Source organism: Alexandromys fortis, unplaced genomic scaffold (assembly GCF_014885135.2).
Source record: "Alexandromys fortis isolate MF-2015 unplaced genomic scaffold, M_Fortis_MF-2015_v1.1 scaffold_58, whole genome shotgun sequence".
NCBI lineage: Eukaryota > Metazoa > Chordata > Mammalia > Rodentia > Cricetidae > Alexandromys > Alexandromys fortis.
In genome coordinates this window covers 4,469,090-4,495,569 of record NW_026067940.1, presented here as the reverse complement: position 1 = coordinate 4,495,569, position 26,480 = coordinate 4,469,090, and the positions used below count along the sequence as shown (strand labels likewise).

The following is a 26,480-nucleotide window of genomic DNA, read 5'->3' as shown; positions in this document are numbered from 1 at the left end:
GTGTCACGAGCCCATTGCCCCCATGACGGTGCGCGGTCCCTCGTGTGTTTGCACACTTGGTCTCCAGATAGTAGTGCTGTTGGAAACGTCACGGGACTCTCAGGCTGTAAAGCCTCAGTAGGAGAAATAAGTCGTGGGGGTGCTTTTGAAGGCTTACAGTCTGGTCTTACTGTTCTTTCTCCACTTCCTGGGTGCAAACGTGATCTGATCAGCCAGCTTCCTGCTCCTGTGCTGTGCTTCCTTCCCCTGCCTACTGCCATGTCCTTCCCTACCATAATGGTCTGGAACTATAGCCTGAAATAAATCCTTTCTCCACTAAGTTGTTTTGTCAAGGTATTTTTATCACAGCAGCAGAAAAAAAAAAAACAATACAGATGCTCAATGCTGGTTATCAATGTAAGGGTATCTGCAATTGTCTAAAAAACGATCCCCAGGGCCCTGGGAGGAATTAATTGACTAGATTATCCTCTAGCCTGTCTTTGAGGGATTATCTTGATTGGGTTAATTGAGATATGAAGTTTTGCCTAAAAGTGGGCAGCACCTTTCCCTGGGCTGGGGTCCTAGACGGTAAATAAAGGAGAAAGCCAGTGAGCACCAACGTGCATCTCCCTCTTCTTCCTGACTGCTGGAGCAGAGCAGCCAGCTGCCGTCTTCACTGCTCCATCATGACGGACTGTACCCCACAACCGAGAGCCAAAATGAGCCCTCCCTTCTCTCGGTTGCTTTAGACAGGGTATCTTATGACCTAGAGACATATAGTCCCTCAGTGTCAGAGCCACTGTAAGGCTCCTTGGTGAACACAGAGAATTCAGCAAACCAAAACACAAGCAAGGAAATTCAGAGTCCAGAGGAAACTCTCAAAGATGATGCTAATGAAAACAACTTGTGCCCTGTGGGTTTAAAAGGGACAGGATCAAATTCACAAACCGCAGAACGAGAGAAGAACATGGGAGAGTTCCATAACAAAGGAAACCTATTACTACCCAGAGTGGGCCCTGGAAAGAGACAAGGGGCCCCTCCATTTCTGAGGACAGAGCCCCAGGGCTTGGGGAGATGCCACACCAAGGAGGTAGCCCCAGCTCCAGCCTGGCTCACCGATGAAAACTGTCCACCATCTTGAGGTGAACCCGCAGGTCCTTCTTGGTGAGGTGATCCAGCATGCGTGCATCCACCAGGCACTCCATGAAGTAACTGCGGTACTGAGGGAGCCCCAGGCTGGGCAGCCATTCATTTCCAATCCACTCGTGATTCATGTCTCCATAGGCCAGGGTCTGGGGACATGAGACGGAAGAGGACATGGGCAGGGCGGTGCCGATAGGCCACAGCTGGCATGTCTATTTGGGAGAATCCTAATCCCCCTCCACCCGTGAGGAAGGGCAGGCTGCTCGCTAATACTTTAGCTTATTTGTGAGAAGCGATAGAAGTATTTCAGGATCTCAAAATGACCCAGTTCTGCTCAGGTAGCAACTGTCTACGCCAGCGAAGGACCGACTGCCCATGGAGTAGAAAACAGTCCTTCCTGCCACCTCTGCATGTGTAGTGGTGTGTGGACGACAGGCCTCCCTTACGTCAGCTAGTCTCAGAGGCAGGAGAGAGGCCAGGTTCAGTAGGCCTGCAAAGCATGACAGCCTGGCTCTGCGGAATGGCTAGCTCCACAGTCCAGGGAATGACTAAATGTTAGCCGAAGACAGAAAACAAAGCAAGGGACAGAAGCCTGAGCCTTAACAGTCGGTCTGCTTCCCTACGGCCTGCTCAGCACTCCAGGAGTCCTCCGGGCCCTTTGTTGGTGCTCCCACCCTCACGGCCACTCGTCCCGCGGTGCCTGCACTACGTGGCGTTACCTCTGGCTAAGAGCAAACGGGCTCCTTGACCACTCGGCTTCAGAGAGGCTCAGTTTCGAGAGCAATCCCCCCCCTCCCCAGCACCTCTCCCTCACATGCTAGATGTTTCCAGACTGAAAAGCTCCACTTTAAAAGGAAATTTTACATGCTGATATGTGTAAAACTGCATGTCACATATGTTTCTTACCAAGCACACGAAAGAAGAAACCCTCCGTGGTCAACATCCAAGTCCAGAACTAGTACAGCCGCTGCCTTTCCCTGGACCCCGCTCCCACGCTTTCTCCACACAAGACTGCTATACTCTATTTCCCACCGTTCTTCTACTCTAAGAGGAAGGGTTTTACACTTACCAGGGGACACATTTGCTAAACAATACATTAGCTTTGTGTGTGTGCGTGTGTGTGTGTGTGTGTGTGTGTGTGTGTTATTTATCAAGTTCTATAAAGCCATCAGGATCAACATTTTTTCCTTAACTTTACATTTCTGATTCCTCTAGTGTTGTATCATGAGAACGTGCTGTCTGTCACCGGTGTGACCAGCGAGTGCAAACATGGCTGCCCTGCCTCATTCTCCACCACTGCAACAACTATTCCAGACTGTCCCTGTGTTCATCAACACTGTCCTTAGATTCCATTTAAACTGCTCGTTGATGTTATTCCTTTACTCATTTAGAAAGTTTAGAATGTCTGATCTTGTAGATGCTCAATAAAGATGTGCTAACGAGGTAAGCACGAATGAATGAATGAATGAATGAATGAATGATGAATGAAAGGTTCATTAGCCAGAGTGCCCTTTGGCAGGATAAGGAATGGAAGAAGATTGTAAGAATCTAAGTCTCATCGTTCATGAGGAGAGAGTCAAACTGTGAAGTGTCTGGCATGCTGGGGGCCCAGCCCCCCACTGTTCCTCACCTGCCATCCCAAGAAAGCAGAGAAGGAATGAAAATGGAGTTTGGGGACAAAAAGAAGAAACTATCCAGGCCTCCACGTGTGACGAGGACATGCACACACTGGACTCGGCCAGCTGGACCGTCCAGGGAGCCTTGAGGAAGGATGCTGCCCTGACCTGAGAGGAGTTCTGGTGAGGGAGGGAGGCGTCTTACCTGGGCCCAGCTGCCCTCCTCACTGTCCTAGCAGGAGCCAGTGCCGCATGTCAGGGGAGACACAAAAGTCAAGAAACCCGGAGCCTCCACCCAGGCTCCCCCAAAAGAGGGGAAAGCCACCCCGGTAGCTCATGGGTGACCAGGGTAAGCTTGCTGGGTTAGTTGAGAAAGCTGGCACATACGTGCATGCTTGTGGTGGGGGTAACAAATTGGTGCGGCTAAACCATGCTTCCACGGTTCCCAGGCTTGACTGGGGGTTAGCACGATGCCAGAAACTCCCATTCTTCCCTCCTTCTCCTCCAAGGACTGAGCCAAGAACAGGGAGCTTGTGACTCGGGCCCATAACGGGGTAGCGCCCCTGTAGCCCAAAGATGTCAAGGTCTTATGACCCCTGGCACAGAGCTTCCCACAATCAGGGATGCTAGGTCTCTGCCAGCCCCTCAGGCTTCCCACATTCCTCACTTCATATTCAGGGCTGTCACTAGTTCCTGGGCCAAGGGGCAGACTCACTGTTTTGGTAGATGTTGCCAGAGTTTCCATCTCTTCATGGGTCACCCAGACATTCCCTGAAGACTGCAGGCAAAGAAGAAAGCATCCTGGTCCTGGATGTGCCCTGCCCCCACCCCCAAGCTCTCCAGCAGAAGGCCCCAGGTACAACTCTCCCTTCCCCTGACTCCACCCATGGGTCAAGCTCATGGTTTCCCACAGTCCAGTTCTAAGCAGTCCATCCTAGAAACGACCCAGAGACCTGCAACTATTGTCAGGTAGGCATGCAGACAGGGACACCATGGGAGCCCCCTAGAATCAACTCTCCTGAAGACCAAAGAGAGCTTTCTGTGGAGATGGGGAGTTAAGGCAGAGTTCAATGTCCCCTCTTCCTGGAGATCAACAGGAGACTGTATAAACATCGTCAGGACCTCTGTAAATTTGAGGGTGAAGGAGGCTACTCACAGTCCTGGAGGTAGGCGGGGCTGAGGGGCTAGTCAGTGACACCATCTCCTGGATGGCCAAGCGGAGCTTGAGCCGGTGCAGGGCATTGCTGATGCCGATTTCCCGCTGGATCTCTGTGTCCGACAGGGCGGACATGATGGCACCACTCTTGACATTGGCCCGACAGGCCGCCACATACCAGGCAGGCATTCCTACCCAGAGCTGCAGACATGGGAGCACAGGGAGCAACTCAGCATCACTAGGATGGTTACTCCTAGGGCAGCCTGATGGAAGAGTCAGTCGGCCTGTGGAAGACTGATGCCTCTATAAGCTGCTCCCTTACTCTTGGTATGACACATACGTGTCTATCTGGGAGAAACACTCTGGTAAAGGTATAGGGACATCATGTCTGCTGCTCAGGAGTCCTCATCCCACCAAACAAAGGTGCAAAGCAAACCCCAAGAGCAGACACAAGAGACTTAAGCTCAGAGAGGACCATCTAGACTTGGGTGGGGATGGGGAGACCACACACGGTCTTCCCTCGAGACCCCCGAGCATCTCCCCTGCCCAGGCTCACCTCCAGCCAGGAGACCACCGTGGGGCCATCCCATTGAGCAAAGGGCATTCCTTTTCGGCGAGCATCTTCAAGCAGCTGGTGTCTTGGGGGGAGGAACAACAGGCTCACTAGTCTTTTTTTCTCTCAACCAGGCTGACTCCTGGGGACCACTCCAGGCTGGGCCAAGAGCTGGCATTCGTACTTCCCCAGCTCCCCACCCTTGAATTCTTCTGCTCTATGCCTGAAGCAATCTGAAACTTCGAAGTGGGGCAGGAACACCCTTCATGCCCACAGTGCTCTCACACCTCACACACACTGACTTAGCCATCTCCATGTGCCCTGGAAGAGAACCACGGGTCCCAGATTACTCTCCAACAGCCCTCTTGCTTCCTGTTCCCTAGGATCATCCTAAGACCCTGTTCTCAACTCAGGGCCGCTCAGATATGCCCACATGGACCAAGCCTTGCTGGGCTCTGTCTCTCTGAGATCAATCTATGACAAGACATAGGAAGGAAAGCAGCTGGGTGCCTGGGCCACCTGAGGTGGCCTGAGGCTCTTACTTCTTTTTCAGTCGCCGGTCCTTCTCTGCCTGGGTCCCAAGCTTGGCAGGTACCAGTGGTTCCTGAAGACTGAGCTCGGAGTCTGTGAGCAGAACTGAAAGGAAGACATGGACATGTCAACAGCCATTTTGCTTCTGCCTCAGCCTGGACCAAGAAAGCAGGGAATTAACAACAGATGCCTCCTCGGCACAGAGCACCCCAACCAAGTCTGAAGGGTCCCCACTTATTCCCTGGGCTGTCTCCCAAAGTCTTTGCACTACAGGCAGCCCCAGAGTGACACCAGTTGGTTTATCCCCTGGGGATCCTCAGCCCTAGGAAGTGCTGTCTAGAGGGATGGACCAGAGTTGTCCCACTCTAGAATCCTAGACAGAGCCCCTGACTTCTCTAAGTCAGGGTGTGAAACACACCCCGGGTAAATATGAATAGACACAGACAAGATTTCAGGAATAACTACCCTGACTTGATAAACTCCTGGGCTATACGCAATGCACACCCCTCTTTCTCTCCCTGTCTCCCTCTCCCCACCCCCGCCCTCCCGTGTGTATCTGTCTCCCTCTGCCTTTCCGTCTCTCTCCGCGCCCCCACACACGTTCATTTCATAGCAGTCTCGCTCTACGTATAACTCACTGCACACACACACACACACACACACACATACACTGAGTATGCTCTTGCACACCAGCCTCTTTCTCCAGGTGCATCCACTTGCACAGACTACAAAGGGGAACACTCGCCACTCTCTCCTATGGACAGTCTCCCAGATTCATGATGAAACCCTGGAGAATTCCCGAGAGAGGGCATTGTCACTGACGTCACTGCAAGCCTGGCCGCTCTGGCTCACACGGCAGCAGAAGTGGAGAGGGCAGAAACTACTCCAAGACACTGACAAGCTTAAGTGTCAGCGCTGTGCAGGGAGAAAGAAATCACAGCTTCTCACAACGCGCCTCTGCCACCAAGCAGACTTCCTCAGGCTGGCTCCGCCTGCCCTTCTTGCCTGCTTAGCAGCAACACCCACCCTCCCAATCTTCCTCTTCACTCAGATAGCTGTGTTCTGATTCACACCTTGCCTTCCCGGGGATGTGAAGTCAGGGAAGGTCTATTATGCACTTAGGTCCAGACTTCCTTCTGATCAAGTCCCTCCCCCACTGCTCTGGGGGACTCAGGAGCTGGTCTGGGCTAGCCATCATTCCTCTGCTCCCACCTTTCCACCTCTTCCTCCTCTACTCAAAGACAGTGGCACACACAAGCCTCTTCCCCACATCTTTCCCTTCCTCAAGCTGCACCCTCCCACAATATCCCCTTCTCACCTTAGCTAAATTCTGTAAATCCACAAGCCTCAGCTCAAGAGCTGCCCAGGGAATAAAACCTGTCATCATCCCCAGATCCTCCACAGACAGCTACTGCTGGGTGCTGAAGCACCCAGACCATCTCTACTATCACAGTGTTATGAAATAATCTCCTTGTTTTCCCCATTTTATCAACTGCCAGGCCCCCTGGAGAGCTATGGTGCCACCCCTTGTACTGTGCTGAGCTGGGGTTACTCAGTGTGTGAACAATGGCTGGGGAAATGATGGGAAAAAGAGGAGGGAGAGAAAGGGGAAGAAAGGAAAGAAGCAGTGGAGCAAGGAAAGGAGAAAGCAAACGTTTCTGGTGTGCCTCCCACACGCCAAGCATGAATGAAGCTTTGCGCCACCATATGGTGACAGAAGAGTCACCCCTGCTCAACCACTTTCTCCAGGAAAAATGCTACTAGGCCTGAGAATCCCAACACTCAGGATGCAGAGGCAGAAGGATTACCACGAGTTTAAGGCCACCTTAAACTTAGTAAGTACCAGGCCAATGAAGGCTACATAGCAAGACTCTGTCTCATACATTCACATGCACGCACACACATACACACACACACACACACACACACACACAAGCAAATAAACAAAAAACAACAACAAATACATTAAGCTATAATTAGAACCCAGTCTGATAGCTCAGGGCTATAATCCCAGCCATTGAGAAACTGAAGCAGAAGGATCATAAGTTCAAGGCTAGTATGGACTACAGAGTGAATTTCAAGGCCAGCTTGGACAACATAGTGAAACCCACTCTTAAAATAAACAAAGGGCTAAGGGAGATAGCCCAATGGCAGATCACTTGCCTACTATTTGGGAGGCCCTGAATTCAATCCCTTGTCATGAAATAAACAAACATAGCAGATTTCATCCTGAGTCCTGTGGAAACCAGATGTGCTTAGAAGCAAGTTCTAATGGAGATCCAACTCTTAGGAGCTAGGACAGTTGCCCTGCAGGTCCTGTAATGCACATCAGGAAAGTTCTAGAGTGGAAGCATCTGCAGGGAGCCAACATTGACTCCATATAGACTCCCCACTGTGGAATGCCAGGTCAGTGGCCACCAGCCACTGCCTGGCACTTTTAGGCACAGGAACCCACCACCTCCTGAGGTAACCCAGCCCAGCATGACACAGCTCTAAGAAAACCTCTGTCTCTCCAGTCAAAAGTTGTTGGTGTTTGGTTCATATCCAAAAACCCAAGAGACAGGCAAACAAGGCCGGACAGAAGCAGATCCTTCCACTGCTGAAGTCCCAGTGCCCACCCAGCCCTCTGCTGGGAAGGGGGCAGAGACCATGGCCTGTGGCATCCCGGCTCAGCTGGATCAGCCTGCCCTTCTCCTTCTTCCCAAACAGACGGCCAATGGATGACTTGATGCCCTTGCGCTTGGCACCTTTGTGCAGCGAGTCTTGGCTGCTGTTGCTGCTGCTGGGGTTGCTGTCCTGACCCTCCAAGGCACTACAGGATGACAGGCAGGAGGGGGTGAGTAAGTAGAAATATACTTCAATGACAGCAAGAGAGGCGGAAGTCAGAGCTCAGGAAGGGGTTGAGCATCAGTGCTGGGGTGGGGGTGAGGGGTGTGGCCAAAGCAGGTGACCAAGGAAGATGTGGGAACATCCATCCTTGATGGTGTCCCAAAGAGAAATGAAGCAGTCAAGCACCTGAGGCAGGTGAGACGCAGCCCCTCGGAGGCTGTGGGCCCGAGACCGCATCTGCAGTCTACCCCACTTACCTCTTGCCTTCTTCTTGACTCAGGGCTGGGTGGCCAAGTTTCTCTAGTCGCAGCGTCCTGGGTGAGGAAGGAGGAGAAGTCTCACATTTTATGGTGGCTTTATCCTCTCGGTTCTCTTCCCGAGACACTGGCGACTGAACAGACAGTGGGGTTGTCAGGGGGTAGAGGAAGAGAGCTGGGGGCCTGCCTACCCAGCCCAGACAAGGCAGAGGATCAGAGAACCGGAGAACGCAGCAGAGGGGCCCGGTGGCCTCTCAAGGTAAAACTCGGACCCCAGGGCTGGGGACGGAGGCCCAAAGAGAAGGGCCTGGGAGCTGGTAACCCTCCAGTGCCTGGGTGAAAGGAAGCACTCACCAGCAGCTTCCTCCTATGTTTTCTTAGGTCGCTGGGCTGAAAAAGAGAAAGAGAAGAGGGCGAGCCTGCTTAAGGTGGCAGCAGAGGAGCCAGGGACTCACACCAGCCTGGGGAAAGTACCACAGCAGAACAGAGCACCTGGAAGGATAAATCATGGCTCCCTTGAGGAAGAGAGCAGCTGGACAACGGGCATGGCTCTAAGCCTTCTGTCATCATCCAAGGAGGGAGCAGGGAAGATGTTACAAACCCTTTCCTACCCAGAAGGTCGTGCTGCTGACCTCATATGTCATGTCATGGGGGAAAGCATGCCAGCGTGATGGAGAAAGACCAGGCCTCCCATGTAAACTCCCCAGCACAGGCTTATGGTCCCCAGGCCTCTCAAACACCGCACAGACTCACCAGGGTCATGACCCCCATTCGGTCCAGATCCTGGGCAGCACTTCGAGAGGTGAGCTTGGGTGTGGAGCGGCCACTGAGTGGAGGAGATGCACTGGCCAGGGAGAGGGCGGTCAGAGAGGTGGGAATAGAGCCGCGCTTGCGCAGCTGTGTCAGGTTGAGGGCCTCCATGCTGCCGCTAGTCACACGGGTCTCAATCTCCTCAGCACGTAGCTCAGTGGACTCTTTCTCCTCCTGGATCATCCTGCAGGTCAGCAAACCAGATCTGGCCATTAGTCCAGAAGACCAGGCAGGAGATGGTTCTAGTTGCTTGTACTCACCACCCTAGTACCAAAGGTAGGTAAAACCTAAGGCACCACCGGGTTTCCATGGTCTCTCTGGCTAGCCACCTTCCCAGCTGAACGAAAGCCATTTCTAGGAAGAGGCATGTTTGTCAATGAACTATAAATCATCTCAGTGGGAATCCCTGGCCTGCCCTGGCCACAGGAGTGACCCTGAGCTGGCTCTTTGCTCTCTTGTATCTCAGCTTCTCAAAAGATGCCATATTTGGGCTCATCTTTGTCAGGAGTGCGCAAGCAGGGTTGTTGTTTTTTTTTTTTTAATTAATGCCAGCCCCTAGTGATGTTTCCTCTGTTCTACTGAGAATGAGAGACACAGGGAGGTGGTGTGTTGTGCCTGAGGGGTGCGCAGAGAGAGGGGTATATGCACATTTACACACACCGACGGAAAGGCCACAGCTGTGCTTCAAAGAGAGGAATGTGTTCTTACTCTGAGATAACACCTCTCCCACTCCGAAGCCGTTCAAATGCCTTTTCTTTGGGGGGGGGGAGGAAATGGTTGTGATGCTGAACAAGAGCTATGCCTACGGCTGTGATGATGAACAGGAGCTCTCCCTACAGCTGTGATGATGGACAGCAGCCATCCCTAGCAGCTAGGCAGTAGGACACACTACCTTCATCCCACGGCATCAGCATCTCTGGAAGCCAGCTGAAAAATGGGCCAGAGAAGGGCTCTAACACAGCCTCTCTGATCCAGGACCCCAGGGTCCCCCTTGGGGCTATGTTCTAATCACTGCCTATTTTATACGGAGCTCCTGGGTGACTGCTGTGTTCTTGTAAACAGCAAAGAGCCAGGAGAGGTAGAAAAGGAGAGGCCTCAGACTGTGATCAGATTCACCTGCTTCCTACATGCCTGCCTCCTCCCTACATGCCTGCCTCCTCCCTACATGCCTGCCTCCTCCCTACATGCCTGCCTCCTCCCTACATGCCTGCCTCCTCCCTACATGGCTGTGATGATGGACAGCAGCTATGCCTACGGCTGTGATGATGGACAGCAGCTATGCCTACGGCTGTGATGATGGACGGCAGCTATGCCTACAGCTGTGATGATGGACAGCAGCTATGCCTACGGCTGTGATGATGGACGGGAGCTATGCCTACAGCTGTGATGATGGACGGGAGCTCTCCCTACGGCTGTGATGATGGACAGCAGCTATGCCTACGGGTGTGATGATGGACCTAGCCCTACAGATTACTCTGTAGAGTTAACACTGGAGTCTTGTTTTAACATGTGTGTCTTGATGCTGATTTCTCAAATTTGGAAGTCTGACCTCAGCAGCCTGTCCATTTTACCTCACTGCATGACAGTGACATAAATAAGCCCACTAAGAAGGGCAGGATAAGGTAGGGGTTTCAACAACTTCCTCTGCTTCTATCTGTCATCTCCTTAGAGATGAAACGCATGCAACCGGGGCATCTCTACCTGAGCTTGGATCCTGACTCAGCCACTTATCGTGACTTATAGTGACTTTGAGCAAGTCACTATACTCTCGTCAACTGACTGTAACACTGACGAAGCTCCCACCCTTAGCTGGCTTTGTCACAGTCGGACTGAATACCAGGAGCACAGGCAGCTCTATCTTCCCAAGCCCTGCCATCTCCCAGCCTGGAGAGGAAAGACGTCACCAACAGTCATCTGTAGCCCTCACCCTCTAGGATCAGTATTAGTCCAAACCCTTGTCTGATGCCCATAAAGCATCCCAGGATTGTAGTCCTAAACTGTAAGACAGGACAGAAGCCAATACTTTAACTGTGTGCCTCAACACAGAGGGCCCCGCCTCCCAGGCACCTTGCAAACTTCACCCCTACCCCACCTGATCTCCTGGTTGATGGCATCCAGCTGCTCCTGCAGCATCATGGCCAGGGTCTGGGCATCAGAGTGGCCACCAGGTGAGACGACATCAACTTGAGTGCCCACCAAGCCCCCAGGTTCGTCCTCATCCACATCAGAGATCTCAGGGTCACTGTCAAAGGCAGGGGTGGTGGTGGCCAACACCCCTGGCAGTGGTGATGCCTTCCAGTCCTTAGCAAACAAAAGGAGCAGCAATAAGATCCCCAAATAGCTAGGCAGTAGGACACACTACCTTCATCCCACGGCATCAGCATCTCTGGAAGCCAGCTGAAAAATGGTCCAGAGAAGGGCTCTAACACAGCCTCTCTGATCCAGGACCCCAGGGTCCCCCTTGGGGCTATGTTCTAATCACTGCCTATTTTATACGGAGCTCCTGGGTGACTGCTGTGTTCTTGTAAACAGCAAAGAGCCAGGAGAGGTAGAAAAGGAGAGGCCTCAGACTGTGATCAGATTCACCTGCTTCCTACATGCCTGCCTCCTCCCTACATGCCTGCCTCCTCCCTACATGCCTGCCTCCTCCCTACATGCCTATTTGCTTGCTTTTTCTTTATTCTGCCTTCCTTCCTTTCTTCCTTCCTTCCTTTTTCTTTCTTTCTGGGGACTTGCCATGTTGCCCCAACTGGCTCACAATCCTCCTGCCTCAGTTTTCCAAGTATGCTAATACACCTACTCACCAAACTCAGCCCAGGTAATTCTCAAAGATGAAGGAAGATAAGTCTTCCCCCATCAGATTAGTGTTCCCTCCTTCTCCATCCACACCTCCTAGAACCCCAGGACGTGTGAGGATTAACAACTGGAGGGCAGTGGCTCTCTTCTGCTCCTTAGCTTCTCCCACTGTCGGTCGTCCAGCCTCCCCGCCACCTCCCTGGGGCAACTCAGAAACTGGCAGCTGCTTCTCAGGTGCCATTCCCCAGGGCCAGCTAATCTGTCATTGCTCCCTCCTTTCCACTATAAGCCACACTTTTGTTCCAGGAAGCTTGTTAATTCCATTTTGCCCCTGCAACCCTCTCTTGGTCACCAGAAATGAACAATGCACACCCAGGCACACGCGCACAAGCTGTAGTGGGGCCTCAGGGACCACTGGCCGTCTTCCACCCCTACCTCTCGCCCACCAGGAGGTTGAGGAAAGGGGGGGCGACAGCTGTTGCAGCTGACAAGAGCCCCAACCCCAAGGCTGCAGCTGTCATTGACAGGGGAGAAGTCCGGGCAAGGCTTTGCACCACACGCCAGTCGTCTGTGTAACTGGAGCCAGACACACGGCCGAACTAACCCCAAACTCCCCAGGGAGACCCACACACACATCCCTCCACCGCTTACCTTGGCAGACTCTTCCCTCAGCACCGCATAGCGCCGATGCAGACCCGGGGGTGCGTGTGTGGCTGCACTCAGAGAGAACCGCACGTCTGATGCACTGCCCACGTGTGACCTTGAGTGGCAGGAGGGAAAAGATGAGCCCTGAAGACTGACAGCCCCAGCTTACACTCAGAGGGCCCCACGACTGGGGAATGGCCAGTTTGGAGAGAAGCAACCTGGAACACAGCTGTCTCAAACATCAGAAGAGCTGCCATGGAAGCCCAAGGCTCCACTTACGCCCTGGAGCTCAGGGGTCAAATTGACCCGGGGGAAAAGCTTAGGGAGCAGTGGTCCATTCTGCATAAGCAGGATCTCCTCCTGACAAGAAGTGGATTAGGATGCTTTCAAAAAGTTGAGCTCCCTGTCAGAGGAGCATTCAAGTGGAGGACCTCAAGCTTTGTGACAGCAGCCATGCAGGATGGCTCTTGGCCTGGGGGACAAAGAGGAATCCAAAGAGATGAGCTTCTGGGGCCTTTTAATTCTGAGGCTCTTCACTTCTGGTGTTCTCTCTAGCAACCCTCTCCAGGCCTCCTGACAATCTGAACTGAACACCTGGATAAAATTCAACCCAGATGTGTCATTTGCATCCCCAGGAAGCCCTGGAGAACCTTGTAGCAACATCACAGGTACAGGCTAGAGAATCCATTCTGCCTTCCCCAGATGTCTGTTCCAGGCACAGATTTTAGGGTCCCAGGGCTAATGTCTGGGGTATCTAGAAGGCCCCTCTGCGACACTTCCACTCTGTCTTCTCAGCTCAGAAGCCTTGATGGAGCCCAGTACAGAGAAGCAATGGAGCCTACAATCCATATCGTGCAGCTGGGAAGAGGGAGCTCCTACCCAGCTCCCCCACCTCAGTTCTGTGAAGAGTCCAGTGACTCTATGGACAAAGCCAAGAACTCCTAGTCAGCAAGGAAAGCAAGCAGTAGCAAAGGCTTGGTGAGCTCTGGGTCAGTTCTCACTCAGTGAGAGCCTTCTCCATCTGGTCAACCAACAGGAAAGGAGAAATTGGAACAATCCCAGCTCCCTTCTCTTCATCCCTCTCCTGATACAAGAGTAGAATTCCCGGTGAACTTCCATGTCTACCAGCTCAGACCTCCAGAGCCTCTCACCTCCAGTCCAGCATCCTTTTCCCTCACCAAAGAGCACTGTCCATCCACACACATACATGTAGGCTTAGTCACCTTCCTAATAGCTAATGTCCACTTCCCTGACGCATCAAGAGCACGGGATGAAGGGAATGGCATGTCTAAGAGACTCTGACTTACAGAGACAGCCAGGAACTGAGAACATTCAGCAGTAGCATCCAGTCATTTTGCTCCTCAGCCTACCTCGCTGAACTGAAAACTGAGTTCAGTGCCAACTGCTTCACACAGTACGGCTGCAAGCCCCACTCAGCACATCTTACAGTGCTTTTGGGTAAAGGGATGCCGTGGCCACAGGAGTAACACAGCATCTCAACTTCCAACAGGAAGGAGCATTGCTGCTCCATTTCACTCCCCCCCCCATGTCTCTCTGTCCGCTGGCTCCTACTTGAACTTGGGTGGTCCTCGGCTCTCAAACAGCAATCCTAAAAATGGTGTCTCAAGAACTCCAGTGAGAAGTAAACTCTACAGAGGGCCCTGTGGGATAGGGAGAGGGGGTGACCTCTGGCAAAGATCCCAGAAGCACACACTACTCCCACAGCGGAGAAGCAGCACCATTAATTCCTTGCCTTTCAGCGCCCCCTGGAGGACATGTGCTCCCTTCCTAAGCTGAAGGACTGGCCAAGAGCTCTGAGCCCCAGTGTCCCATCCTGAATAGAAGAAAGACTCTGAGGTCCTGGGCAATGTTTTGGTGAGGGACTCTCCTTTCTCAAGGTCCACCCAGGACCAGTACCCAGCATGCACTGAATCCCATCCTTTCTCAAGGTCCATCCAGGACCATTACCCAGCATGCACTGAGTCCCACACTCTAGTACCTGGAGTGGATGCCATCTACAAACGGCCCCCCTCGGCCCTTCAGTTGGTCCACCTCTTGGCGCAGCTTCTCAATCTCTTCAGACAGGCGACCCTGTGCCAGGCAGATCCAGGGTGGGACGGGGCCAGGGAGGGGCAGAGAGGGAAGAGTGGAAGTCAGAGAGGGGCAAAGAGGCACTAGAGCTGTGGAAAGTAGAAGAATGCCCTGCAGAGTCCAAAGTCAAGGGCCCCACACGGGGCCCAGATGACAACAAAGAAAGAAGCGTGACTGGAAAATGAGCAGGGGATTGACAGAGGGGCCAAGCCAGAAACGGACCCTGCCTAGAGAAGACGTCTACAGCCAGTTGACCCCTCAGTGCCAGACAAATGCAAGGCAAGGCAAATGGAGCCGGGCAGCAGAGAGGACCAGGCTTTTGTGACACACACTGCTAAGGCCAGTGGCTGCAGCTCCCAGCATGTAGGACTCTGTCCAGAGTAGAGCCAACCCCATGGTAGATATCAATGACCTCTGTTTCTCCAGCCTCTGCATGGATAAAGCGTATGCACAGTCAGTAGCTTCTGTGTTGGGCAACAGTGGAGGGCGATGGTATGATGTGTGCATGAACTAAGAGAAGCCAGCATCGAGCAGCTGCGCGAACACCAGGCATCGTGCCTGGGGCCCTCCCACGCGGGCAGGGCTAGCCAGCAGCTAGGTACCCTGTGGTAGTGCAGCTCTCCTATGTCCTGCTGGGAGCTCTCCAACTCCTGTACCAATGTGTTCTGAGGGAGGGCAGCTGTGAACCGGGAGCCCTGACTGGCCAGTGACCCTGCTCTCAGTCACCTCTCCAAGCCCACCCCTCCAGGACAGCATGACCTTCCCTGACCGGAAACGCTCCTCCTTTCCCCAGCTGTGGCCCAGGTGACCTTTATTTACTGCTGTCCTTTATATTCCCTGCACCCTTGTCACACACATCCCAGGCCTACTCCTCTAGCCAGCTGGGCTCCACCTTGACTCGGTCCTTTCAGGCAGCCATAGCCCCATGCTCACCCTGTCCACCCAGTGTACCCAAACCCCCTCACCTTCTCCTCCAGGGCAGCCATTCGTTCCTTGAGGTGGAGCTGCAGGCGCTCATTGGACTCACTGAGCAGACGGTCCACGGTGTCTGACAGTCGCTTGTTGTGGTCTTCGTTCATCTTCTCCCGCTGACGTACCTGCACAGCCCACCCATCTTGTGCTAGGCCACCTCAAGACTTTGTCACCACCCTCCTCCAGAACCATCCATTTCCACCCGGGTTCTATGCCTACCACTGTCCCCTTATCTGCCCTCAGGGACTCTTCAGTTCTTCCAACCAGCTCCTCCCTAACTGTGAGCCACCTCTTGCCCCATGCAAGCTCTTTCCCTGGCCATCCCTTCTTCTGTGTCCCTCCACAGACCATCCCATATCCTGCCCTGGAGACAGAGGAGGCCAAGATGACTGGCTGGTGCCCTCACCCTTGCCAGCTCCTGGTTCTTCTCTTCCAGCTGCCCTTCCAGCTGTCGCAGGTGTTCCTCAATGTTACCATGACGTTCCTCAGCCTAGGTGCAGGGACAGTCAGCCAGCCACCTTGGAGATCTTTGTTCCTTCTGCTCAAGCCCCATAGGCCACATACCCTGGTGTCAAGGCGGTCTTGGGGATCAGGGTCTCAGGTGCCACAGAAACCAAGCTCCATCCTGCCATCTTGGAGCAGGCCCATTGTCACCTTTGCCCATCTCCTTCCTGCTCAGAGCTAACCTTAAAATGTATGCCCATCGGACCCTCGCAAGGACTAAAGGAAACATCCCTGGTAAACGTGGAAGTACAAGAAGCATGCCATGATGCTAGCCTCACGATGGCTATTACCTATACTACTAAAGAAGTCCAGGTGAAGCTTCTCCCTTCCTGAACACTATTTCCAGAGATGGAGGCCCTGTCATGTTCTGCTTACAAGGTCCCCAGAACTTTGCATCCCTTACAGTCAGAAAACCCTTCCTTAAGATCCCACTGCTATGACTCACTGGAACACATTAATCCCGCAGCCCATCCCTTCTTCTCAGTTTTTGCTCAGCATCCCACACACAGAATCCTCTACTGTAATTTAAATCTGGCGCCCAATTGGAGGTCTGAAAAGACTGCACTGACTACCCTAGCCAACTCCACCATCAGAGGTCACGAAACTGAGGCCCAGCTAGGGAGACGTTAACTTCTCTCAGGTCACAGAGCCAGTCAGAGCAGGAGCAGACGTGGCCCTGGGTCTTCAGAGGCACAGTCAAGGCCGTAAGCAAAGCTGTACGTCCAGTCCTTGGGGCAGCCATCTGCCACACTAGAAGTCTCTAAACATCAAGCTCTGGGTCAGGCTCCAGGGTCTGGAGGTAGCTGCGGTGATCACACATTAGCACCACCTCCGGAAGCTTCCCGCCAGTTAGGACTCCTAAATTCCTTGATTACAATACCATATCTGTAGGTCCATGCACTTACTCCTCTCTTCCAGAGTCCACTGTTTCTAGCCTGCACACCTCTCGGAGACTATTGCCACAGAAAGCTACCTCTCCATTAGGTAGAATTATATCCACCTTTAATTCATCCTACAGCTACAGCTTTTCAGGCAACCAGAGCTGGCCTCTGTGTCTAGAATGTTTCAGTTTGGTAAAGAAAGATGCACTCAGCCTAAAATTCTACCTGCTGCCCCTTCAGGGATATGCAAATTTTAATGGTATCTCCTCTGGGGTTTCATCTTTCCAGATGAAAATCCTATAACCCCAAACAAAAAGATGTATCAGCTGGAAAAATACAGATGATGGCTAAAGTGCCCTGTGTCCATGTAGTGGTCTCTCCTTAAAGGACTCGCCCTAAGCCAGGTGGGGGTGGTACACCCTTTAATCCAAGCACCCAGGAGGCAGAAGAAGAAAGATCTCTGAGTTTGAGGCCAGGCTGGTGAACAGAGTTACACAGAGAAATCCTGTCTCAAAAAACGCCCCCACCAAAAAAAAAAGAGGGGGGAGGATTCTTCCTTGAGAGGTAATGAGGGCAAGGATTACTCTTCCAACTGAGAGACACAAGGTAGTGTGTGTTTAATGTCTCACATTGGGGAGCAACTCCCTGGCCTGGCCTGGCCCAGCCTGATATGCCTCCCTCTCTCCTCATAGTCTGCCTGGCTCCGCAAGAGCCTCAGACACAGGAGATGGTGAAGATCTCAAACCCCTGGCCCACTTGCCTTGGTGAGGGCCGCAATCCTCTGAGCCAGCTCAGCCTCCACCTCTGGCAGAGTCTCTGCCTTACGCATTGTCTGCTGCAGCTTCTGCTCAGCCACTTCCAGGAGCTCCTGCAGGTGCCGGGCCTTCTCCTCACACTGGTAGTACAGAGAGGAAAACAAGTCAAGAAAGAATGCCAGGTCCCCTCCTCCACCCCAGCCTCAACAGAGAGCAGGTGGCCACCAAAAGAATCTTGGTTCTTTCCTGTCCAAGGCGCCAGACTTCCTCTTCCCCAAGTGAACTTGCAGAATCCCAGGGGCTCCTGGCCACCAAGGAATAGTTTCCACAGGACCATCAGGACCCCTAGGGTCAGATACAATGTCACCCCACTCCATCTAGTGGAGTTACCTGGCGGTGCAGGGACTCCTTGTTAGCCAGCTCATTCTCTAGTTTGTCATTGAGGTCATGGATGGATGTGGCTTCTCGCTGGGCAGCCAAGTAGCGCTTCTCCAGTGTGGTGATCCGCTCTTCCATGTCCTCCTTCTGAGCGAGAGCCTGGTGGAGTGGAGGGTATAAGGAGGAGGGTCACCCGTTTTTCTCTGTCCATCACATAGCTGCACCTCCCCGACAGACGCAGTTGCTGGGAGCAGGCCTGGGCCCTTGCCCACCTCTCGGAGGTCCCGCTGATGCTTGCTGCTCAGCTCCTCAGACTTTATGAGGTCTCGGCGGGCTGTGCCCAGGTCCTCCTCAAGCTCAGTCACAGTTGCACTCAGGGTGACCAGTCGCTCACGGGCCTGGCTCAATTCATAGTTCTGCTTCTCCAAGAGTCCTTGTAGCTCTTCCACCCGGCCAGTGTCATCCTCCAGGGACAGTGGACCATCAGCCAAGGAGCCAGAGAATCCCACACCCCACCCTGCTCCATCCCAGGGAGGCTGGGAGGAAGGAGCACATGCCCACAGGTCACAGCTCTGTCCACACATTAGAGCTCAGGTCCAGATATACTTTCTTCCCTCTGAACCAAGAAGCTCACTCCTGATAATGGACAAACACCCTCACTCTTCTATGCTATCTCTAGCTTCTAGTTTTTCCTTTTAGCTCTGCCTCTTGTAACCCAGGAAGGGACAGATTAAAGGAAGAAAGGCTCAGAGACAGAAGGAACCCTGCCTGATTTTGACACACAAAGAAGATGTGTGGACGTGTGCACTATACGCATCAGCACTAAACTGAAAATCTATAGATTACTTTGCTACTTTGCTAGGAAGTGAGGAGGAGAAAGAAAAGCAGGAATATCATGAAGAGCCTCAAGTCTAACTCAAGCAGTATCCTACTGAACCTAGGCATGCAGAACCTCCCATTCCTGTCTTGGGGACTCCAGGCTCCTTCTGAACAACTCCCCATTACCCACTTTCCACAGGCGTTTTGGTCCCAGCTCCATGGCCCCTTCTTCTTCTGCCACTCCATCTCGAACTCCTGCCCCCTGCTGCAGGGCAGATACCTAGAAAACACAGCAACCACCACCCCCCCCAAAAAAATAATAAGTCAAAGAAGAGACTTCCTGCACATTCCACACCTCCTGGGAAGACATGCCTGGCCTAGCTTCAGCTACCGGCGCCCAGCCACAGCAGGCAGAGATCTGAGGAGCACGGTGAAACAGAGAGGGTAGGCAGTAAGCCGGATTTCTCAGACCTACAGGGCAGACCCAGTAGGGCAGCTTACCTGCTGGTGAGCTCCTGCCAGCTGCTCCTCTAAGGTGGTGACCCGCTCTAGAGCTGCCCGGAGCCGTTCTCGTACCTGCCCAGGGGAAGGAGAGATGGAGGGAGAAAGCTTGGCCCCCACAGAACTTACACTGGGGCAGCATAGGCTCCGTCTGCCTCTGTCAGGCATGGGAAAACACTGAGGGCCTGTGGAGAGGCAAAGGCCCCAGAGAGAACCTAGTAGGGCTGGAAACTAGGCCAGTGGTAGGAGAGGTCCTGGGGCTGGGGACAAGTTCCCTGACACCAAGTGTGGAGATCACAGGAAGGAGCACAGGAGACTCAGGGAAGCCTGGATGGAATGGGAGAAGGGGAGAGTAGGTGGGTACCTTTTCATCCAGGGCCTTGTGATGCTCAAATAATGACTTAAGGGCCTTCAGCACCTCCACCTCACTGGAGACACCCGAAGGGGACTGGGCCTGGCGCTTTACCACCGTCATCCGCAGCGACCGCTCATGGCGGGACACCAGACATTCCAGATGTTCCAGAAGCAGCTGGCAGAGAGCAGGGGAGGGCAGGAGGGAAGACAATGGACTTGGGCCCCAGGAGCTACAAAGCAGGGCCCACAGAGTCACAAAGTACAACGCTCTCAATGAACACCAGACCCAGACCCCAGCCGGGCTGCCCTGGCCTCTTCCACAGAACTTCAACCCTGCTGAGACTAAGGAACCACAAATAAAAACCCAGTACTGGGGACTAAGTAGTTTTCCCATGACCCCAGGATGGGAGGCAGAACCCATCTAGCCAAGGTGTTTGGTCAGGGTGCGCGCACGCTCACACACAGACACAGACACAGACACACACACACACACACACACACACACACACACAAGAACGCCCCTTACTTACCCTTGTATTATTCCGTTCTGCTTTCAGCTCAGATATCTCTTCCTCCCGTTCCAGAAGCTGCTCCCGACACATGCTTAGCTCCCGAGTTAAAGTGGCAAATTCCTGAAAGCCCCCAAAACCCACAGTGCTTCAGATTCACCTCCAACTGGTGCCCTGAACATTCAAATATGTGGCAGGCTTTTCTCATTCACCCCTTATCTGCCCACGTCCCTCAAATCCCGGCCTGTCCCCGTTGCAGAGCAGGAAGCCTGCAGCTAGTGCGAGCTTCCCAAGGGAAAGCACATATTAGGATTCCAGTGAACAGGACTGCACACAGAAATGATTAAGTCACCAAGTCGACCCTGTAAGGCCTGCCTCTCCAGCCATCAGTGACCAGATTACACGCTCCCTCCCACTCTGTCTTTGTAATCCTTCAGCAGCTCAGTAGCCGGCTCCTTTGGAATCATGGAGGGCAGGGCCACTGCGTGTCTGGTGGAAGGAGGCCCATACAGAGACTGACAAGAGTTAGGAAGAGGAAAGAAGGGTGCTATACAGCTCACACGTGCATGCTTCCCAGGAAGCTCTCTGCCACCCCCTTCCCAGGACTGTGCAAGCTGCAGATGCCTGGTATAACACACAGGTTGAGAGCACACGGGCATGCAGCCCTGTGATGCAGTCCTGGCTTCTAGGAGCCCTGTTCAGTCCAGCCAGGCTTACAGTCCAGCATCTGAAGGCATATACTAACTGTCTCTGCCTAGGGGAAGCTCTCCCAACCCTGCTCTTCTATGAGGATAAGCAGCTAAGGAAGAGTGCATGGCCTTAGAGTTACAGGCTCATCACATCCCACTGGTTTGATGACATCATACCAGCCCCCCCCCAAAAAAAAATTCTCAGATGAGTAGCTGTTCCCTGTGGCCACAGAGTCTAAACATTACTGTAGAGGCTGGGCCCCACCTCTCCTCTGCAGCCCCCTTTAAACACCAAGAATTCATAACCACAGTTTGAATTCTCAAAGCAGCATCCCCTTATCCCTGCAGACCAGGCATTAAGCAGCAGAAGGAAGTGGCCAGGGCCCAGAGAGCAGAGCAGGAAAAACTGAGCCCTGTTCCTTGATTACTGCCTTTCTACCAAGGCCACAGCCAAAGTGCAGGGAAGTTAAATGTCTCATTATCTAGAAGCTGATGCTGCTTTGCCCCTCAGCTTACACACACGTACACACGTATGTACACACACACACACACACACACACACACCACCTAGAGAAAGGACTTGAAGGCATGCCCACACCTCATGATACCATACCATCCCTGATGGGCTATAACGCTGTCCTCTCCTCTGCCCCAAGCTAGGCAGCGACCTTCTTTCCCTACCCTAGGAAGCTGTGCCCTCCCTTTCTAGCCAATTCATCTGATAGCCTGCTGCCAGGAGAATCCCCCAAAGAACAATACTGTTTAGAAAGTTAAGCACAAACTCCTCCTAGTTTCAAACTCTTCTTTCCTGTCTTTTTCTGTGTACTCTAAGACCTAGACCACCTGTGTGAGTTACTGTCTCCAAACACCAACGAAACTTCTAAGAGCCACACCTCCACTGACCAGGGCTCCCCTGCACCCCTCTCCCACCCCTAAGGAGGTCACACTCTACTTTCAAAGGCTATCTGCACAGGGTTCAGCTGGCTCATAGGCTCCCTGGACTCCCCAGTGGAAGCATTCCTCCCTGAAAACCATCAGCTCCTTGTCAGTCACTGTGGGTAGGTGACAAGAGGCACGACCCCTCCCCTTGGAAGCTTCAAATGTAAAAGGCTGGGAAGACCTGGAATCAAATCACTTTCGGCTCTCCCACAGTTAGCTATGCAGCCTTGCTCATAATGCCCAGGGCTTGTGATAGACAAGGCAGGAGCAGCCCACATGCCCACCACTCCTCTCCAGCAGGGTCCAGATTCTTAGAGAGAAACCATTACAAGACTCTAGACCCCTAAGTTGAACCTGAGAAATCCAGGCCCAGCCCTGGTTCTCCCTAAATTTGGAGGAAGGACCTACAGCTGAAGCTTAGGTTATCTGGCATCTCCAGGCCACCTCCCCTAATCCAAGCAGCACCCACACTGGCTCAGGGCAGTCTGTGCCATGCATCCAAAGCCACCTCTGTCCTGAGAGGGCAGGGTGGCCAAGTAGACTATGTAAGTACTGTACAGACAGACAGACAAACCCCAGCCTCCCTGGACCTGGTGACCTGGCAGACCACAGCTTCTCCCACAAGCTGTAAGAGAGTTATACAACATGTAACTCACGTTCCTGTTCCTGTCTCGGGCCTCTACGCATCCCCACCCTACCCCAACCGCAGAACATCCACCCAACGGGTACTAAGGAGGAAACAACTTGGATTTCCAGAGCCCATGTGGTGAAGTAGAAATAAAATAGAACAAGACAGTGTCTTTGGGGTCTGGGGGTACACAACCCTCAAGCCACCACTTACTCCCTGCAAAGCGATGTGCAACTGAGTGATCGCCCTAGGCTTCGGTTTCATCGCTGTCGGCACCGGCTCCACGGTGAGAGTCTGCTGAGATAATCTCTACAGATGCCTAGCCACAGAAGGTGCGCAGCAAATGGTTACTAAGTTCTAGCTACTGGAGGTGTTGCTGAGGACCATGAACTGGCATGCAGGACACCTGGCTTCAAGGTTCAGCTCAGCCTACAACTATCTGTGTGAGATCTCGCTTTCATCTGTGCAGGAAGGACAGTGGAAAACATAGTCACCAAGGCCTCTCCCATCTCTTCCTTGATTCCCGCTCCTGGCAACTCTTGGTCTCTGGTGAGAAGCTGTTAGAAATGGGGTTTCCTTCCAGTCTAGTGTGCCACCTACTGGCAGTCTGGGCTCCCTACCGTTGGCAGTCAGCGCAGGATTTTCTTTCTGCATTCCTTTCTCCAGGTAAAGCCAATGTAGGCAGTGGCACTTAGGGAAAGGGTTTATGCAGGAACACGGAGATAAAACACTCTGTGAACTCCACTACCCGACACGCAAACAGATGAGGGACTGAGGCCCGAAGGTGCTGAATTCAAAGGAGCTGGGGAGGGAGAGTCTGCATTCTTACCTGGGGGAGGGCGGAGTTCAGGTGGCGCTGGAGCTGGTCTCGCTCGTGAAGGGCATCCTGGAGCCGGCTCTGGGTAGCTACCAAAGTTTCCTGACTCTCCCGAAGGGACTCCAGCAACTTCTCTCGCTCATCCAGCATGTTCACCATCAGTTGCTCAAAGTTGGCGTCAGCATCGGCACCATGGGGGGGCCCCAGGGGGTCCCCCTCATTGATTGTGGGCATCACCTCACACATGATGGGGATGGACAGAGCCTCTCAGCGTCAGGTCAGGGGATGGGGAGAGCTCACAGGGTTGGCACCTGCAGAAGGACCCAGGGCATGGGTCTCAGAACAGGCAGTGCCAGGCAAGTAGACAGGTGGGTAGGGGTTGCTCCCATGGCATCAGTTGCTCTTGCTCTGAAAGAAGCCTAGGGCCTGTAGTGTCCCTGTGGAATGGAGCCAGAAGGCCTGGCTTAACCCTTCAGGGCTGGGGCTGGGTGCCCTGTGTCCCCACACCAGCGGGAGGCAGCGGCGTGTGGCCATGACAGGCTGAGCGAGCCGGGCTGGGAGGCAGCCCTTGTCTTAGACTGAGCACCAGAGCTTGGCAGAATCCCAGCTGGGTCTAGCAACACCCATGGTTTCTGGAGGGCGGTGTGGTCTGTGGGAGAAGAGAGTGCTGTGAGGACCAGCTAAAGAGAGCAGGGCATCTGGGGAGGGGCAGAGGAGGCAGGCCCCGAACCAGAGAGGGAGAGGCTGGGGGTGCTGGCACATACCCCTCTCAGGGCTTACTTACCTTGGTGGCACCTCATTAGTTTTCCCAAAGAGTGCACATGCCTCCTGCCTAGCCTCTGTGCCTGCAGCCCCTGCCCCCCACCCCCTGCAGCTGTCAGAAGTGCAGCCGCAGTGGTTCCCCACCCACGTGGCTTGCTGGCCAAATATAGAAATGATTCAGTCAGCGGTAGGGGAGCAGCCGGCAGGCTGCCCAGAGTCCTCCTGAGACCTGAAGGTGGGAAGCAAGGAATGGGGTCTCTGGCCTCCCCCCCCCCATAGCATCCTCTCCTACATTCAAGCCAAGGCAGGTACACAAGGGGTTAAAAGGCTTAGAGGGTGGAAGTCCCACGGAGGCTGGACTCCCATGCATGACATGGCTGAAGTCTTGGAGAGGCATAGGCTGGGCACTGGGGCAGGCAGAGAGCCCTGACCTGCTAGGATGCTCATAATTCAGGGATGAGGCGGGCTTGTCATCACCCACTTCTGAAGTCTGCCAGCGCGAGTTTGTGCAAACCTAGTGGATTCACAGCCTCCAGCTCTTTGTTGGGGAGTGAATGACAGAGAAGACCCAGGTCTACACGGGGATGGGAATGCAGGTGATGCTTCCAGAGGGAGACCTTGTGCGAGGCTGCGTGCTCATGGCTAGGAATCTACTCCCTTGGCAGAGGTAATTACCTACTGCAGGTGCTAGCGGAAGTCACCAGCCAGGTCAGGAGCATATGCACAGCCCAGGGGCCCAGCGGTCACAGCAAAAGAAGACCGGACATGGAAGTTGGGATACAGCTGGGAATTCCTCTACCTACCATCATTTTCAACCTCCCTGCCTGGGGCTAGGCCACTGGCTTCATCAGTTCGCAGAGGGAGTATCTTCAGGTAGCCCACGTAAAGGCCCCAAGACCACAGTGGGTACACTGGAGACCTACATAAGTGGTGCTGTCCTTCCTGCCTCCCCCACCCCCTTTCTAAAGACATGGGGCAGCAATGTATACTTCAACAGATAGAGACAGGCAGCTTGGAGGTCAAAATCCAGTATGAGTGCGAGATCAGACACGGGCTTCCGGCAGAGCTGAGTCCATCAAAGATGGGGAGGAGGGGAGCAGGTAAGGAAGAGACCGAGAGGCAGCTAGAAAACCCCAGAGCTCTCAGCCATTTCCAGAGGAGCCACAGCTTAAGCCCGCACCACACACATGCACACGCACACATACATACATGCATCACACACACACAAACACACGCACACATATACGCACCATGCATGTGCACAAACACACACACACACATGCGCGCACGCGCACACACACACAGTAGGAGGGATCACATACACATCCTCCCAGATGGAAAAACAGCCATGAACTCTTCTCATGGGGATCCTTTCCGCCAGCTGGACCAAGGTGGAAAGTTGTGGTCAGGCAGCTCATGCTCCCTCTCCACTCCACCCCAGGGCAGCTGGGAACATGGGAGATGGAAGGCCACTCTGCTCTGATAAGCTGCCCTAGGGAATGCTAACAAGGGCAATTCCTCCCACCCAGGGCTTCAGAGCCCTTCACCCTGAGTGCTCCAGGCCCTGAGACTGACAGGCTCGGGCCCATCTTCCCTCTCCAGCCTTAACCACAGCAGAATCACATTCTCTTTGTAGCCCCACACCACCTCTTCATTTTATTTTATTTTCCAAGTGTTTCTGGAAAGCTTGAAAGAGGAGAGAAGGCTAGGTGAGAGCCCCTTAGACGTAGTCCTATGGACAAGGGCAGCTTGGGGTGCACCTCAGTGATACAGGGGTTACCTACCATGTGCAAGGCCCTGCCTGGCCTTGGTCACTAGAGGGGCATGGCAGGAGAGAAAGGGAGAGAGATGGGGGAAAGGGAGAATATTCCCAGAAGCTTGGCACCCTGCAGATGGCTTCAGGGCCAGATTCCTAGGGATCCTGCAGGACAGCACCAAGGAAGTCCAGAGCCAGACCTTAGGAAATATAGGTGCAGTTCTGCCAGCTGGATGAACTTGGGCATGGTACCACTCCTGAGGCCTGGGCTGTAAGAAGGAACCTGCACCCTTTGTTTTGCCTGGCTTTGAGGAGAAAGCACCCTACCATGGCAGAGAAGGACCTGCCTTCATATTGGGCTAAGGAACGCCTGAGGGTGGAAGTTGTAAAGCTCTTCTGTTCACGACCATGTCCCGAGATGCCACCCCTTCTCATCTGAAAAGTTTCAGGTGAGACCAGAGTGAACACTGGAAGGCGCTGGCTATTTGGTCCAACCCAGCCTCCCCAAATCCTCTTGGCCACTGACAAGCCGACTTTGGAGACAGGAACCTTTTCCCAGCCTTCCTGCAAACCAGGTGCCAGGTGGCAACTCTGCTTCCTCTGGTGAAATGGCATACAGAGCTGGCTAGAGATGAGCCCAGAGAAAGGTGCCAGGCAGAAAGCCCTAGAGGACCTCGCAGGACCTCCCACCCACCCCAGTCCTTATTACACAGTGGGTGAGCAGAAGAAACTTCAGACTAGCCGCATGGGGACACCTGGCTTCTCTGGCTCCGGGGCCAGCTTTAAATAGTGCAATTATCATCTCAGCTT

General features: G+C 53.5%; 1 protein-coding gene across 6 annotated transcripts in view; it reads right to left on the bottom strand.

Annotated features, from left to right (window-relative positions):
• Ppfia4 (PTPRF interacting protein alpha 4) overlaps positions 1 to 26,480 on the bottom strand; it is a 45,858-nt gene that overhangs the window by 12,055 nt on the left and 7,323 nt on the right. For 4 of the 6 annotated variants that reach the window (XR_007592801.1, XR_007592804.1, XM_050147804.1 and 1 more), the window contains exons 2-23: positions 23,165 to 23,801; positions 20,101 to 20,202; positions 19,581 to 19,745; positions 19,217 to 19,291; positions 18,906 to 18,995; positions 18,169 to 18,360; positions 17,909 to 18,055; positions 17,524 to 17,658; positions 15,785 to 15,868; positions 15,372 to 15,503; positions 14,315 to 14,406; positions 12,322 to 12,430; positions 10,967 to 11,175; positions 8,818 to 9,058; positions 8,419 to 8,454; positions 8,065 to 8,198; positions 7,627 to 7,790; positions 4,990 to 5,083; positions 4,451 to 4,532; positions 3,895 to 4,095; positions 3,454 to 3,516; positions 1,096 to 1,271 (exon numbers count right to left, since the gene is read on the bottom strand). Coding sequence is in view for 2 of the 6 variants with exons in the window: in XM_050147804.1 (XP_050003761.1) it covers positions 1,096 to 1,271; positions 3,454 to 3,516; positions 3,895 to 4,095; positions 4,451 to 4,532; positions 4,990 to 5,083; positions 7,627 to 7,790; positions 8,065 to 8,198; positions 8,419 to 8,454; positions 8,818 to 9,058; positions 10,967 to 11,175; positions 12,322 to 12,430; positions 14,315 to 14,406; positions 15,372 to 15,503; positions 15,785 to 15,868; positions 17,524 to 17,658; positions 17,909 to 18,055; positions 18,169 to 18,360; positions 18,906 to 18,995; positions 19,217 to 19,291; positions 19,581 to 19,745; positions 20,101 to 20,202; positions 23,165 to 23,398 (2,957 nt within the window). In the remaining 4 variants the exon portion in view is untranslated. Of the gene's footprint in view, positions 1 to 1,095; positions 1,272 to 3,453; positions 3,517 to 3,894; positions 4,096 to 4,450; positions 4,533 to 4,989; positions 5,084 to 7,626; positions 7,791 to 8,064; positions 8,199 to 8,418; positions 8,455 to 8,817; positions 9,059 to 10,966; positions 11,176 to 12,321; positions 12,431 to 14,314; positions 14,407 to 15,371; positions 15,504 to 15,784; positions 15,869 to 17,523; positions 17,659 to 17,908; positions 18,056 to 18,168; positions 18,361 to 18,905; positions 18,996 to 19,216; positions 19,292 to 19,580; positions 19,746 to 20,100; positions 20,203 to 23,164; positions 23,802 to 23,936; positions 24,004 to 26,480 lie in introns of those variants that run through there. The other 2 variants (XR_007592802.1, XR_007592803.1) reach the window with 2 other exon arrangements.